The following is a 14,048-nucleotide window of genomic DNA, read 5'->3' as shown; positions in this document are numbered from 1 at the left end:
TTTTTAAATCCCATCTTTATGCTGGCTTTGCTTGTGTCATCCACTAACTGTTCTGTTGGTAGCACAGATTCACAGAATCCCTGATCCTTAGTGCCCTTTTTCTTTAAATGATCCTTCACTGTGCCTTTCTTCTAAAGAAGGTGCTTCTTTATTCTTACTTGAGCTCCTCTTGTGGCTGTGAACATTTCTATTTTGGTATTCACCCAGGAACAAAATCCGCTTTCTTCAGATGCACGGGCCAGGCATCACTGTACATGGCAGGATTAAAAGCATGGATTGAGGATCTGGGCCCAGGTTAATCAAGCATTTTAAAAACAACTGGGACGATTTGCCTGCATATTGTAAACCTACAAAGAATTCAAAGTATTTCAGCTAAAACTGTGTTTCCCCAATGAAGTCAGCACCAGAGGGACATTTTTTGGACTGGGAGGGGAGGAATTATCACTGGGCTGTCAGGCAGGCTTCTTTCTATTCAAGACTTTGCCAAAGGAAAGAAAAAAGCCCCACATCACCTCTGGAAAGCAGAGGGAATAAGGTCACTAATGAGACTAAATTGGTACATGAAGGGCTGTGGATGCCAAGTCATCATTTCCCAACAAAATGACATTGCTTTCAAGGTAACTTCTGTAACCTGCTACCATGGGAATAGAAGACAATCGTCACAGTTCATGAGGAAGGGTGCACTCACTAATCTAAAAGTAATATAGCTGGGCCTTCATCAAGAATTAACAGGGCTTAGGAGGACATAGTTCAGCAGTTATTAAGTATTGTTAGTCCTTCACTAATAGTTGAGTTTAACATGTACTGCAATCAATCACTGATAATGCAATGATAAAGACCCTACAATTAATTCCTGTTTCTCAAAATCACCCTTCCCTGTCACTTCCAGAAGTATGCTTCGTTAATATCTGTCCTGATGAACAGAAGGGGGCTGTAATTTAAAGTCACTTTACACCTTAATTAATTCCCCACATAAATTTACTAGGACATTTAATGCACTGCCTGGTGTCCATTACTAATCCTTTATTTACTCTGCTAGGCTAAGGGCTGGACACTTGCATTACCAAGAAGCATTCAACTGCATAACCTTCTGTTAATGCAATTTAAAGTTCAGATGTGATTATTTTATCCAGAGTGTGGAAGAAAGGTACTTAGCATCAGATTAAGGATGAATGATTAATCTGGATTATCACTGTTTGTTTTATGTGTACCTATAATATTGCACATAATTTTTAGACAAAGGGTTGCAATACTAAATTCTTCTGTCAATCCAGCTTTTAACTTTCTGCCTTCAAAATGATACAAATTTATAGAATATATTTCAATTAGGGCAGTTCCAAAAACACAGTGACATTTTCACCAGGATATTTTTCAGCGTTTTAATAAAGATGCTGAAAAAGAATTAATTATTCCCACAGACTTTAGGGGGAGTAATTCAGAAAAAAATAAATAAAGAAATTCACCCTTATAATTTCCAGAGAATGTTTCTGATTAGTCACACTTCGATGTCATTTAAAAAAAAAAGCTTTAGTAATTTCAATTTATAAACTGCTCCAGCTCCCCACTGGATTAGAAACTAATTTATAATATTGTTGGGTAGAACAAAGAAGCAGCAAACAAACCCCACAGCTACTCAAAGGACTGTGCATCATATGAAGGCACAGGGGAAATTGTGTCAGAGTTTTCCTTCCTTTCAGTTTATAATGTTGTCTCACTCAGCTAAAATAATGAAGTACAGCCATCTCAGGGAAAGCATGCAAAAAGCAACTCAGCTTCACAGAACAATTAAACCAATCCAGCTTCCATCATTCCTTTGAACCAAAATACTAGGAAAGCTTCCAGTAGGAACATTTTAGCTCTCCAAGCTATAGATAGATCAGGACACACAGGTTAAGGTATAAGATCCAATCTAACAAATTAAATGGAATTTTCCAATTTGTCGAGACTAAACTTTGAATTCTAGAACTTGTCTTTCCTAGATTCATGCAACTGTTGAGGTGAAAATAAAAGTGAAGTTGAAGAGAAAGACAAATCAAAATGTAAAGCATCCCACTGACATGTGGCTCTTGTTTTCTGCCTTGCTGTAGTCGAAGCTTTGTTCATGAGAACTGCTCTTTGCACTCTCTGACTCCTGTGTGTGATCACACTCTCAGCTTGAACACACTGGCCATAGACTGCCAAAAGTTCCCCAGGACCATGCTGCCATGACAGAACGGCACAGCCTAAAGGATGTTTGCACTTCTGAAACAGTCTGTCGATATATCCTAAGCATCAATGGGCACCACACAGCCCTGCCTGCTTTGAGAACTCTAATAGGATCACTGTGTTCTCTGCTACAGCCAGTTTTTCATGTCATCAATAATTGCTGGCTGGCTGTTTTGTGAACTAAAATTAGTGACACAAAGGCTCTTACAACTAATCTGAAACAGGACAAGACTATACCACTTTGTCCCTTATATTTTTCCATTTTAAACAGACACTCTTGAAGACCTCCCTATTTTCCTCCCATTGTTTTCTCTCATTCTTCCCTTTCAGAACCATGAGGTGGCTGCTTTTAGCTGCTGGGTCGCATAAGCTCCTCCCTCCACTGCTAAAAATAATAATATGTAGCCATCTTTCTACAATTGCAGAAATGTTCACAGAAAAAAACCCAAAAATTAAAATCAACATATTGAGCCAATTTCACATTTCTAATTTGCCTAAGCTTTATCATGACGAAACCTAATGAGAGACACAGAGGACTTGTTCTTGGAAAAACTATATGAAGTCAGGAGGACAGGGATCCTGAATTCCTGTGGTAGGAACCCATTATAGTTTAATTGTAGTTTGTGATTAACAACACTGAAAATAGGGCCTCCCTGACACTTCGATATAGATTTAGATGTATATACCAAGGCACTTGAAAGCGATTATGTGGGTGCTCCCAGGATGAATTTCTTATTGACAACATATTTGAGGCTCAGAGAAGCACAGCAACTCGGGAGACATTGACTACAGGAAGGAAATTCTTTGAGTGAGATGACAAAAATTAAAATTGAGCAGGGCAACAAAATGACTACCCTACTACCTGGGGACCAGGTTGCTTGTTTGGATGTTAATCTCTATTGCTGTGGAGCAGGCAAGCTGTTGTTCCTCATCAGAGACATTCACTCCCTCCTCAGCTCCAGGTGTTTCCTTGTCATGCCATGAGCCATTAAACCACATGTCAGAGAGGACGTGAAAAGTAAGTTACAGATAGTCCCTGGGGGAAAACTTGGAAGTTATCTAGAAAGAGAGTTTCCAGGTGGGGATAGACTGGTGCATGAGGTACCTCCATGCTTTGGGAGAAGGGGTCCTTGGGATCACACAGTGATGAAGATATTCTGTGGTTGCCACGGAAACAGCGCTGGCTTATGTTTTGGGGGACTGGAAAGGTCTGTCGGATAATTGTCAACCTCCCAATCGACCTTCTCACCAGCTCCTGCACATCCACGTCATTTATCTCCTGAAAGAGAAGGCAAGGAAGAGGATATGCATCAGAGTCAAAATTCAGAAACATGATCACCAAATGATAAACAAAAAATAACCTGAGTGGACCAAGAGGCCTCTGATTGACACACAGCTATTGTCAGACTCCACCACAGCCTCAAAACCAATATGTGCATGCTCATTAAAATAACTGGTGGTATTCAAATACCACCCTTAACTGCAAAAGTTCAAAGTGTACTGTGCTCAAACCTCAGCAAATACTTGTATTTTAATAGCGGTTTCATTTGGGGTTTTCTCTGCCTCTGCTTTTACCTCTTCTGATTTTCTATTTAAAACTGTTTCAAGCATCCTTGACAGACAATGTGTAAATCAGTAGGAGGCCATAGCATGATGTATTTCTGAGTGCAGCATTGCTCAGGAGCAGTGAAGGTAGAGACCATGTTTCAGGCCTTAAGTGCTCATTTCCTAGATTCAGAATATCAAGAACCTATAAACAATGTGTTAGTTAGAAATCATTTACCAAAAGGGCAAAGAAAATGCATAAGAGCATTCTAGGTATAAATGTGCTTGTTTATAGCAAGACCTAATTTAAAAGCAAATTTTTATTCCACAGGGTACCTATTAAGGCTTACAGCTGAACACTCCGCTCTACAGACAAATACTTAAAAGAAAAAATAGCTAAGTAAATCCACCAATATTAAGCTTAAAGTACTAACTTTAAGACAGGTTAGGGAAACCAGAAAAACATATTTTACGTAGCAGAAATTCCTGCAGGTTGGGAACATGGTGTTTTACACTGTTGAATTATGAGTCCCTCAGGGAAGTTGAATAAGAGGAACACAGGCTCCCAAGCAACAGCAACTGACTCCAACCTTCACATAAGAACTTGAACTTTAGTTAAACATGTTTTTTTTCCTGGTGATTCAAATAGCTGTTAGCTTTCAAGATAATTTTCTGTCTGTATTTTACTGTAAAATTGCATAAATAATCTAAAATGTGTACCATCTTTTTAACCAGGATCTCTTTCTCACAAAGCTGAACTGTCTGTCCATGATCTGTCTTAGCTACAGAGGCTGATGCCCCAAACTTTCCAGACATTTAAAACTGTGGATATGCCTCAGGAAGGGAGGTGGATCAAGAGGCTCCTATTGGCATCCTGCACTTAATATTCTCCTGCATACAACCACAGTTTATTGAATATTTTTTTTAATTGTGTATTTATAGCTTTGTAATTTTCCAAGGGATACAGCACATCTGCATTGTTAATACCTTTAATGAAATGCCACCATCTTTTTCTGCCTTTGCTTCCTGATCCATAACCATATTGAAGAATTCAGGAGACACCAGGATAGACTTGATCTCAAATTATGGAATCTTTCTTGTGGAAATGAAGCCAAGCTTTTGGAAAAAGCAGCTCTTTAAATGTTACGACAACCACCCCAGTTATTTTGGCTTTTTTTCCTGCTCCAGTATAATACCATTTCATTATTTTGAAGAAACTACTTTGGACATACTGCTATTTGATAATTTCCCTTAAATTTTGAAAGAAATATATGTGAGATGTAAATTATAACTTCTATTCTCTTGACTACAGTAAAAGTATTTTATTTGCCTTCACAGATTATAATAGTTTCTGAATTCATCTGTTATTATTAATGTTCTTTATGAAATACAGTTTTTTTTTTCTGCAAAGAGAAATAACAGAGCATCATCTGTGTTCAGTGTAATATCTTACATTTCTGGTCGATTAATTCTTAATGTACCACAGATAATGGCTTATCTCAGCTTAAGATGCTGTCTTTTCATTTAGCCTGTATCATTTCACTAGCTGTGAGGTAAAAAAAAATATATATATAATGCTGTTTTAGCAATACATATATTTTTCTTTTTTTTATTTTTAATAATACTTTCAATATAACCATAAAGGAGAGCTCAAGAAACTTTTAATCTTGATTTTAAATTATATACTTTCTCAGAGGATTTTAAAAAGTTTGCCTGGTTTCATTACACAGTATATCCAAACTATAACACCAAGATTATTAGACTCGCTCTAATAATGTAAAAACAGGCACCTGGATGGCCACATTATATTGCCAAGTACTATTTTAAAAGAGATTTTGACTCTCAAATCCTCAAGCATTTATCTTTCCTGCCATAAAAATGTACTGATGTTTTCTGTATTCAGCACTTTTTGGTGCATTTTGAATAGAATGTTCTCATTTTAACCTCTAGGTTACTACCTCATGCCATTATACATCACCTGGGAAATAATAACAGAATTGAAACACCAAAGCCATTTCTGTGTGGTGGCCAAGGAGGTACATATATCTATGGATTAGTGACAGCTATTATTTTAAATGCTCATTATACCATAAATCCAGATTTTAGATTGACAACAAAGCAATGCCATGCAACCCTAAATTCAACATTAGTCATTTGCTATGTGTTTCTTTGTCATTTTTTAAATACTTGGCATTGACTGAGTGACAAGCCTTTTATATAATGACTCTCCAATATCATCTCTCATTCTTGAATTTTGGATCTGACTTAAGAAAACTATATAAAGCAACTATTGTATGAGAGGAAACAATTTTCATTTGCACTTCAAAGGAGGATACAGTGTAACAATATAAGTGCGCCAGATGAAATGTTATACAAGCATGGAATGTCAAAAAAATTAGAAAGTTGGCCAAGTTGAACTGAGTTGGCACCCGAATAAATTTAGGCTAGGTTATGTGAGGTTGTTTTTCTTTTTTCGCTGTGCTTTTTGTTTATTTGTTTTTCTTTTTTTTTTTTTTTCATCAAAAATTCAATTTATAGTTCCAAGTCTTTCTTTTGCTGATCTGAACTTGGAATTAAGGGGAGACTGCCCTGCCACAAATGGAACAAAGATAAAATTAGATGTACATTTCATCTAAGCAGGCAAATAAACAAGGGAAAAAATATGGATCTAAATTAACAACTGTTTACAGATTGATTAGGAAACAAGAACTGAAGAGAATCATCTTGACATATAAGGCACGACTCCAATGGAAATCAAGACTACATACTGGACATCTAGTATTTGTCCCATTATTTTAAGATAAGCAGCCCAGGCAGAGACTTAATATTTACCACAGAGCAATTGTACCAGCAGTGAGATACATGGAAGGGAAGAATTTACTTACATGCTCCTGTATTAAGCACTGAAAAAAGGCAAAAATACCTTTTCTTATGAAAATATCTTTACTTTGGGCCAAGAAGATGGTTCCAGTATTTATAATAAAGGGGACACACACTATTTTCCAGTGCATACCAGGACTTCATCACAGAAAATCCTGACACTCAGAGAGGAGAGTGTTCCTTCCTTATCCAAAAGTCAGCAGAGGAAAAAAGGGTGGCTTAAGGCCTCTAGGCTGCCACTGCCCATGCCAGAGAACATTTATTCCCTTCTCAAATTTCTCAGCACTTTCTACAGAGAAGCTGAGGTAAAAGCATGGCTGGATGAACCTCCAAGAGGTTTCTCCAAAAGCAGATTTTGAACTGCATCATCACTTGCTCCTATGTATCTCCCTTATGTTTTGTAGGCTTGGCAGAAAAGGATGAATAAAACCTGACAGGACAGGGAGAAACTAATTTTTAGCTTTCACAGAGAAAAAAAAAATCCAAGATGTTGGAGAAAGCAGGGTTCTCTCCATCTGTGCATTAGCTGTCACTAATGCCAGGAGCTGGCGACTTGGTTGCCCAGCTGTTCCAAAGAGGGTGTCATTTCAGACCCACCAACCCAGTGGAAAATGTAAGGGCTCAAGTGAAGCTCTAATGCCGTTATCAATCATTATCCATACAAAAATGTTGAACATAAACGAGCTCCTGGAACTGAGCTGTGATTACAGGACCTGATATAACTGCTCAAGCTTGAAACATGGTTATGCTCTACATTCCTACTCATGGTGGAGTGCATTGGGCTTGAAACATGATGAACAAGGTGAATACATGGGGCAAGGACAAGCCCTCTCCTAGGAAACAGTCTTCATCAAAAAGAATACAACCCTTGAATACGACCTTGTAGGTCCCCCAGTCCTCTCTTGTGCTTTGCTGGGCAAACCTGCTGGACCTTTTCCCATAAATTGGTCTTTAAAAGAGACTGGAGGTTGTTTTCATTCTTTCATCAAGCAGGAGTTTTTCCAGACTCTGGTGCCTCTGGTAATTAGAAACATTTTAACAACTTTTGACCTCAGTTTACTCACGCACAAATTGAACTCATTTGTTCTTGTGTCAACCTTGTCCTTTGGCTCTTGACAATGATGCATTTATTCACATTCTGTAAGTGCTTATAAACAGAGAGCACATCCTCTTTTAGTCTTTGTTCCAACCGAGCCAACTTTTTCCACTCTCTTCTTAGACAAATCAGCTTTCCTGTGCACTCATTCCATTCTGATTCTAATAGATCTGGTCAGAACTGACCACATTATAGCAGATGAAATCCAAACAATCCTTTGTAAAGCAGCATTGATATTTACACCTCCCTATTCCAGCTCTAGGCAGTACAAAGTGTTTGGGAGTGTCCTTGAGTAAACAATAGCAATGAAGAACTGGTGGCAGCCTTAGGTATAGCTAGATAATAGTAAGGTAATCCTAAATGTTTTAACAAAGGAAAATGCTCGAGAGAGACATGATTTAAAATGGAAAAAAAAAAGACATTACTTGCATTTAAAAAGAGCAAGGTAAAGTGATGAAAATCATACAAATGCCCCTTCTTCAGCTCCACCAGATAGAATTTACATTTATTGTACAGTAGTGAATTAAGAGTCATGAAAGAAATATAATTTTTCATACTGGAACTTTGAAGCTGTATTTACTATTTTGCAGAGGAAATGAAGCAAGGAAAGATAGACAGAAGGAGAAAGCGTGTGAGAAATCCATTCTCACATTTTGCTAAGACATATTTGATCATGACTACATTCAAATCTATGACTCCTGCAAATTTTAAATAAAGAACTGTAACATCTGCTTTAAGGCCCTGAAGAAACAGGAACATTTATTTGGAGAGCATTTTCTCAGCTTACTATACTGATCAGAAGAGATTTGCATTATTTCCTATGGTCTAATATGATGCATTATGTTTTAGCAAATTATGAATTCTTTCATTTTATAGGAACAAACCCCCTCCTCCCACACTTACATTATGAAACACAGTCTTCAAGAAAATTTGCTGTATTGCATAAGGTAGCAAGTAATGGGACAATAAAAATTAAGGAACTCTTTGCAGGCATTATAGCATTTAGTCTGAGCAATTAAAATAGCAGATGTTGCCTCACAAAGCCTAAACTGATTTCTGATCACAAAACTGTATTACTATAGTTGGTTAGAAGGTTGCATTCCATTGGCACAAAGATGGAAAAGGAAAGACAATTCCAACTTCTTTTGCTATCTCAAGGCAAGGAATTATTTGAATCAGATGCACAATTTGCGGAATAACACATTTTCACCATCATAGATCATTTTAGAATTTCAAATTAGGAGGCCAGAGAAGCAGTGTTACAGTTACTTATTTGACAGTGTCATTTAGCCAATATAGGCACTCAAGCACTGATGTCTAAGCTGTCACAGAAGATTCACAGAAGCAAGAAAATGGGCAGAGCTCTGAGATCGTGTCCCAGTCATATGGAGGTGCTGTGGCCATCATCAGGTAATGGATGACCACCTCAGACAGACTGGGACATAAAGATAGCTGGTTTATGTAGCACACAGAAAGGGGGCCACAAATCTCTGCATTTCCAAATCCTGCACTGCCAAATAGAGGCATTGCAATCTCGTTACTGAACTGGCAAAACATTGCAATAAGCAATTACCCAGCATCAAACACTCAGGAAACATGTAGATTTCTACTCTAATTTGAGCATAGTGACAAGGAAAAATTGTGCAAAGCAGAGCCCTTGCTGCAGTATTATCTACTGATCTTATTTATTGCTAATATGATTTTTGCATCCACATAATATTGAAATTATTTGCATTTTTAAACAAACAGAGCTAGAAAGCTACCTAAGTACCTAATTTGGATTTAGGTCCAGAAGCAGATTAAGCTGGGATAGCACTAAACATATTCACTTTCTCTGAAAGAGAAAAGAGGAATTACTGAATGAGATGCAGAGACTTTAATGACGATGGTTTAGAGCAGTTTGTTGGAATAAATTTAATCACAGCTTTCATCTTTTTCATATACAAGATTATCAAACTAAGAAGGGATGATGTGCATTTCTCTGCACAGATCATTCAGCTTTTCCTGCTGCTGGGACTGCAGCCCAGAGAAAGAGTTTTGGAGTGGAGAAGGCAGCTGAGTGGTAACCACTTTGATTGCTCTGCCATTTCAGCTGCTGCAATGTGCAAGTAACAATGCTTAAAAAGCAGATTTTCTTTTTTCCCATGGAGACACTAATTTCTAAATAAAAAGCAAAGAGAAAGCATATATGCTAGGAATGGATCCTCAGTCTTGTTTTGTAATTTTTGAGGGTGAAGGAGCAGAAACAGCTAAAAGCAAGCACCTTCTTTAGATCTTTTAGAAGGCATGTAACATTTAAAACAAAAAAATCAATGGCAGTGTCTTTAACTTTAACAGCAAGCCAAAATCTGAGCTTTATCTAAGAAACTGCTGTCCCATCTACTGATTATAGAGGACAGCTTTAGATTCAGTCGATGCTCTTAAAATACTCACTGCTTACTCTGAAGTGAATTCTAGTTTATTCAGACATGAAAAAGAAAACATGTATGTGGTTCACATGACCACCTGCAGATTAAAGCTGGGTTCTCTCCCAGCAAAGCCCCATTCAGTGCTGGAAAATACACACAGCCCTTCAGGAGCAAGGCAGGGCCCAAACTAATGGTTATGCTGGACCTGGTTTGTTTACACAGCATTTCCAGAGACATATTTTTCTCCAAAAAAAACTTGGCTAAAACTCCACCAGTTTAGCACAGCATACTAATGAAAATCCAATAAATAGGTATGGAAACAGAAGTGGATAGTAAATCCAGGTATTATGACATGGAATTTACATGCAGTCTTTTATTCTGAGAAAATACAGGAGTTGCATGATTAACATGTTAGGAGACAGTCATCTGCTGAGGGAATCCAGATATTTCCCACCTAAATTATTTTACAAAAACCTGAATGCTGTCAAACCTGAACTGCAGTGTTCAATACTTTGTATACAAAACTACTTCACATATTGAGTTGTCATATTTTAGCTGACAAGCTTTCATGGGAGAACTTATTTCACACTGTAAAAGCAGAATCTCAATTTAACTTACTGTTTTCTCTTTATGAAGATTTACATATGACCTAATCCAGAAGCCTATCAAAGAGCCTCCCACTAATATCAACAGGTTAGGATATCAACCATCACAGAACATTTGGAGAATTCATAAAGCAAAGGGAAACATGGGATTTTATTATTATGATTATTATTTTAATTAAGAAAAAAAAATCATTGAAATATAAACAAAATGCAAGGACTCCACCAAAAAAGATTACATAATAAAAAAGGCCCTAAAAATCCTGTGAAAACAGTCAGCTCAATTGTGAACTCTTGAGATATTTAGAAATAAAGGGGGTTTTTCCAGTTTATTTTCTATTTATTCATAGAGGAACTTCCATTTAAAACAGGCAAGAAAAACCAGCAAAAGCCAAGAACCTGTCATTCTACTTTTATTAAGCAACATCTACTCCCTCATTGTGCTTGAACTTTGTCATAGCTACTGCTTCCTGTTGGCAAAGGGAGAATTAGCATGAATATTGTCTGTAAGGCTGAAAACAGGATTCATGGTTCACAACAATATTCACTTGACAGTTACCTCATTTATAATGATCCAGTGACAGTCAAAAGCAACCAAATTAGTCTCCACGACCTGAAACAGAGAACAAACCAGCCATCAGTCAGCTTGCTTGGGAAAGCCAGAAAAAAGTAAAAATTAAATAGATGCTCTCTGCAAATGACAAAAACTAAGGCACATGCTCTCTAGAACTTTTGCTATTGAACTGAGGATAGAGAACCTTTAGCACCATGCTGCAGAAGCATTTGTGTTATTGTTTGACTTGCCAATTAAACTTGGAAATACATTTCATTGCCAGCATCACAGGAAAGAATATGTTTCAGTTGACTGAGGAGAAAAATGAAAATATTTTTGCTTTAGCACTGTGTGTTGAGAGGAAGCAACAGAGAGAAAGGCAGAAAATGAATATTGAGTGACTTTTGTACGATTTCTGTATTTCCTGCTTCTAAGGCCTTTCCAGTGTATACCTACCCTGAAAGCCTCTGAATTAAGGAAAAACAAAACAAACCCAAAGCAAAAAACCCCACATCACAAATGCTAGAGTTCATAGAAGTGCAAAGAGCAGGAAGGAAAGGGCTCTCCTGAGAAAGAAGGCTGTCACAGGGATGATGAATTATAGCCTGTCTCAGGTTCCATGCACAGAAGGCCTCTCATCCTCCTCTCATACATCTTCTCCTTTCCTTTGCTGAAAATTTGTCCATGACCTGCCTTTATGCTGGACTGAACATGTGCTTTCTAATCATCTTTCACTCAGTCCTGTCCCTCCTTGAATCCATTACACTTTTGTGGCAAGTCACTTTTCAATCCATTTCACAGGGCAAACGAAGAGGATAAAAATACACTTGCTCTTCTTTCATTAGGTAGGAAAGAAATCATTGACAAAAGGGAGGCCAGAAACAAACTCTGGTAAAAGCTAGACACCCTAAATTTATTTTTTTTCTACATGAAATTGAATTAGGATTAACATGCAAAAAGTTTTCAACACAGATTAATTCAATTTTACTTGTATAGTTACCATGCTCATCTTGATTCACAACTCAAAACTACTGGATACTTTAAACTGTATTGAATATACCTTAAAAAAAAAAAAAAGAAAAAGAAAAATCTCCAAAGAAAAACAGAAACAAATCTTGGGGTTGACAGTGTTTAAGTGTTCAATTAGATGCCTAGTGCTGGCCTCTTATTACTTGGACCATTGGCTTTTAATGACAACCAACAGAAACAGCCAAGGATGGTGGCAATTTATACTGTGCCATGTCCAAAGGAGGACAATTTAACTGGCCACAAATCTTAAGAGCATCGAAAAAAACTCACACTGATAAACCTCATTATTAATTCAAAGGCCATTAGAACTGGGGTCACTGCTTGTTTAGCAGAATGCTAAGGCAAGATTGGAAATTCTGATCTGCAGAGACCTGGGTAAAGGGAAAGCAGGAGCAGCAGTGTATGACTGATTCCTTATTTGAAACTCTCACAGCACCCATCAGAAATGAGGGGGATTAGCAGCCATAGCTGCTAATGGAAAACTTCAGTTTTCTGGAAAACTTCAATAGCATTAGCAGGAATCAGAGTCCACATTAATTTATGAGGAGTTCCATAGTTTAAATCAACATGATATTTTGGTGTGCTGCTTTGGCATTTTCTTGCATTCTCCACTGCAGGTGTTCCCACAGCATGTATGAGAGAATAGGACAGAAACTGAGTAACTGTGATAGGAGGCAGCACAACAGACTGAGCCAGGATGCTTGAACTGAGACATGGCTGTTCTGATCAGATTGCTCACAACAAACCAGTTGGAATACAAACTCACCCAGGAACCAAAAAAGGTCAAAAGAAGACAGAGTAGTAACAAAATCCTCAATGGAACATTTGCTCCTCACATAAACTTCCAAAGCATAGAAAGTTTATCCCATTCACAACATAAGCTGTCATTTAATTTTTCCATAAAACAGAACAAACCAAAGCCTTACTAAAGCAGGAACAATTCTGCTAGTCAGTCTACATACAGTTCTGCTGAAAGCAAGCAGAATTAAATACAAAAAAAAAAAAAAAAGAAAAAAGGCAGCACAGTCAGCATGTTTTCTGATTTCTTGTCAGGTTCCTAGCAACCTTGTCCTTCCTAACTTTTGGCTCTGGGTTGTCCTCCCGGGAAGGTCTGCCCTGCTGTAACTGCTCTGCCCAAGATGAGGTCTCCTAAGGTTCCTGTGGCCCCAAGGCAATCTGCCAGCGACACCCTTGAGTCAAGGCTCCCAGCGGTGGTAGGAAAATGGCAATAACTGTGTTTCACAAAGGGCTCCTAAGCTTTTCCTCTGCTTCCAAATGGCAGTCAACCAAAAATTCAGATTCAGGGAACCCACAAAATGAAAATTGACATTTTCTGTTCACTTCTTATTAATGTGTTACAAGTGAGCCAGATAACTTCTTTGTGCCTGAAGCTTCAGCTGATCAGATTTTCACGTATTGTATCTCCCATTTTTGTTTCAGTTCATTTAGTTTCTTAATAAGTATTTGCTTTTGAGTACCTACTTTGCCCAAATTCTCAGATTTCAATCAGAGAATGTATTTTCAACTGCATATGGTCCTAAGTGTCACTGGTTTTGTTACGGAACGCTCACAGACCACTTAAGCCAGTGGAGGCTGACGGGTCTCACAAGTCACATTATTTCAAACAGCTCAGGGTACCTGTGACAGATTTATTCACAATTTTCAAATAACAAGAGGAAATTAACCCATTTTTTAGTTACAGTTGAAACCACTCAGCAGAAAGATCATGT

The 14,048-nt window shown here is 37.7% G+C and overlaps 1 protein-coding gene across 2 annotated transcripts in view; it reads right to left on the bottom strand.

Moving 5' to 3' along the window:
* The window catches only part of GRID2 (glutamate ionotropic receptor delta type subunit 2), a 677,499-nt gene that overhangs the window by 202,775 nt on the left and 460,676 nt on the right, over positions 1-14,048 (bottom strand). For both annotated transcript variants that reach the window (XM_059471361.1, XM_059471362.1), the window contains 2 exons: positions 11,296-11,349; positions 3,311-3,484 (listed from right to left, as the gene is read on the bottom strand). In XM_059471361.1, the coding sequence (XP_059327344.1) occupies positions 3,311-3,484; positions 11,296-11,349 (228 nt within the window). The remainder of the gene's footprint in view (positions 1-3,310; positions 3,485-11,295; positions 11,350-14,048) is intronic.

The sequence above is a fragment of the Ammospiza nelsoni genome, chromosome 4 (assembly GCF_027579445.1).
Source record: "Ammospiza nelsoni isolate bAmmNel1 chromosome 4, bAmmNel1.pri, whole genome shotgun sequence".
In the NCBI taxonomy this organism is placed as follows: Eukaryota; Metazoa; Chordata; class Aves; order Passeriformes; family Passerellidae; genus Ammospiza; species Ammospiza nelsoni.
The sequence above is the reverse complement of the archived record's forward strand: the minus strand, read 5'-3'. Positions and strand labels throughout refer to the sequence as shown.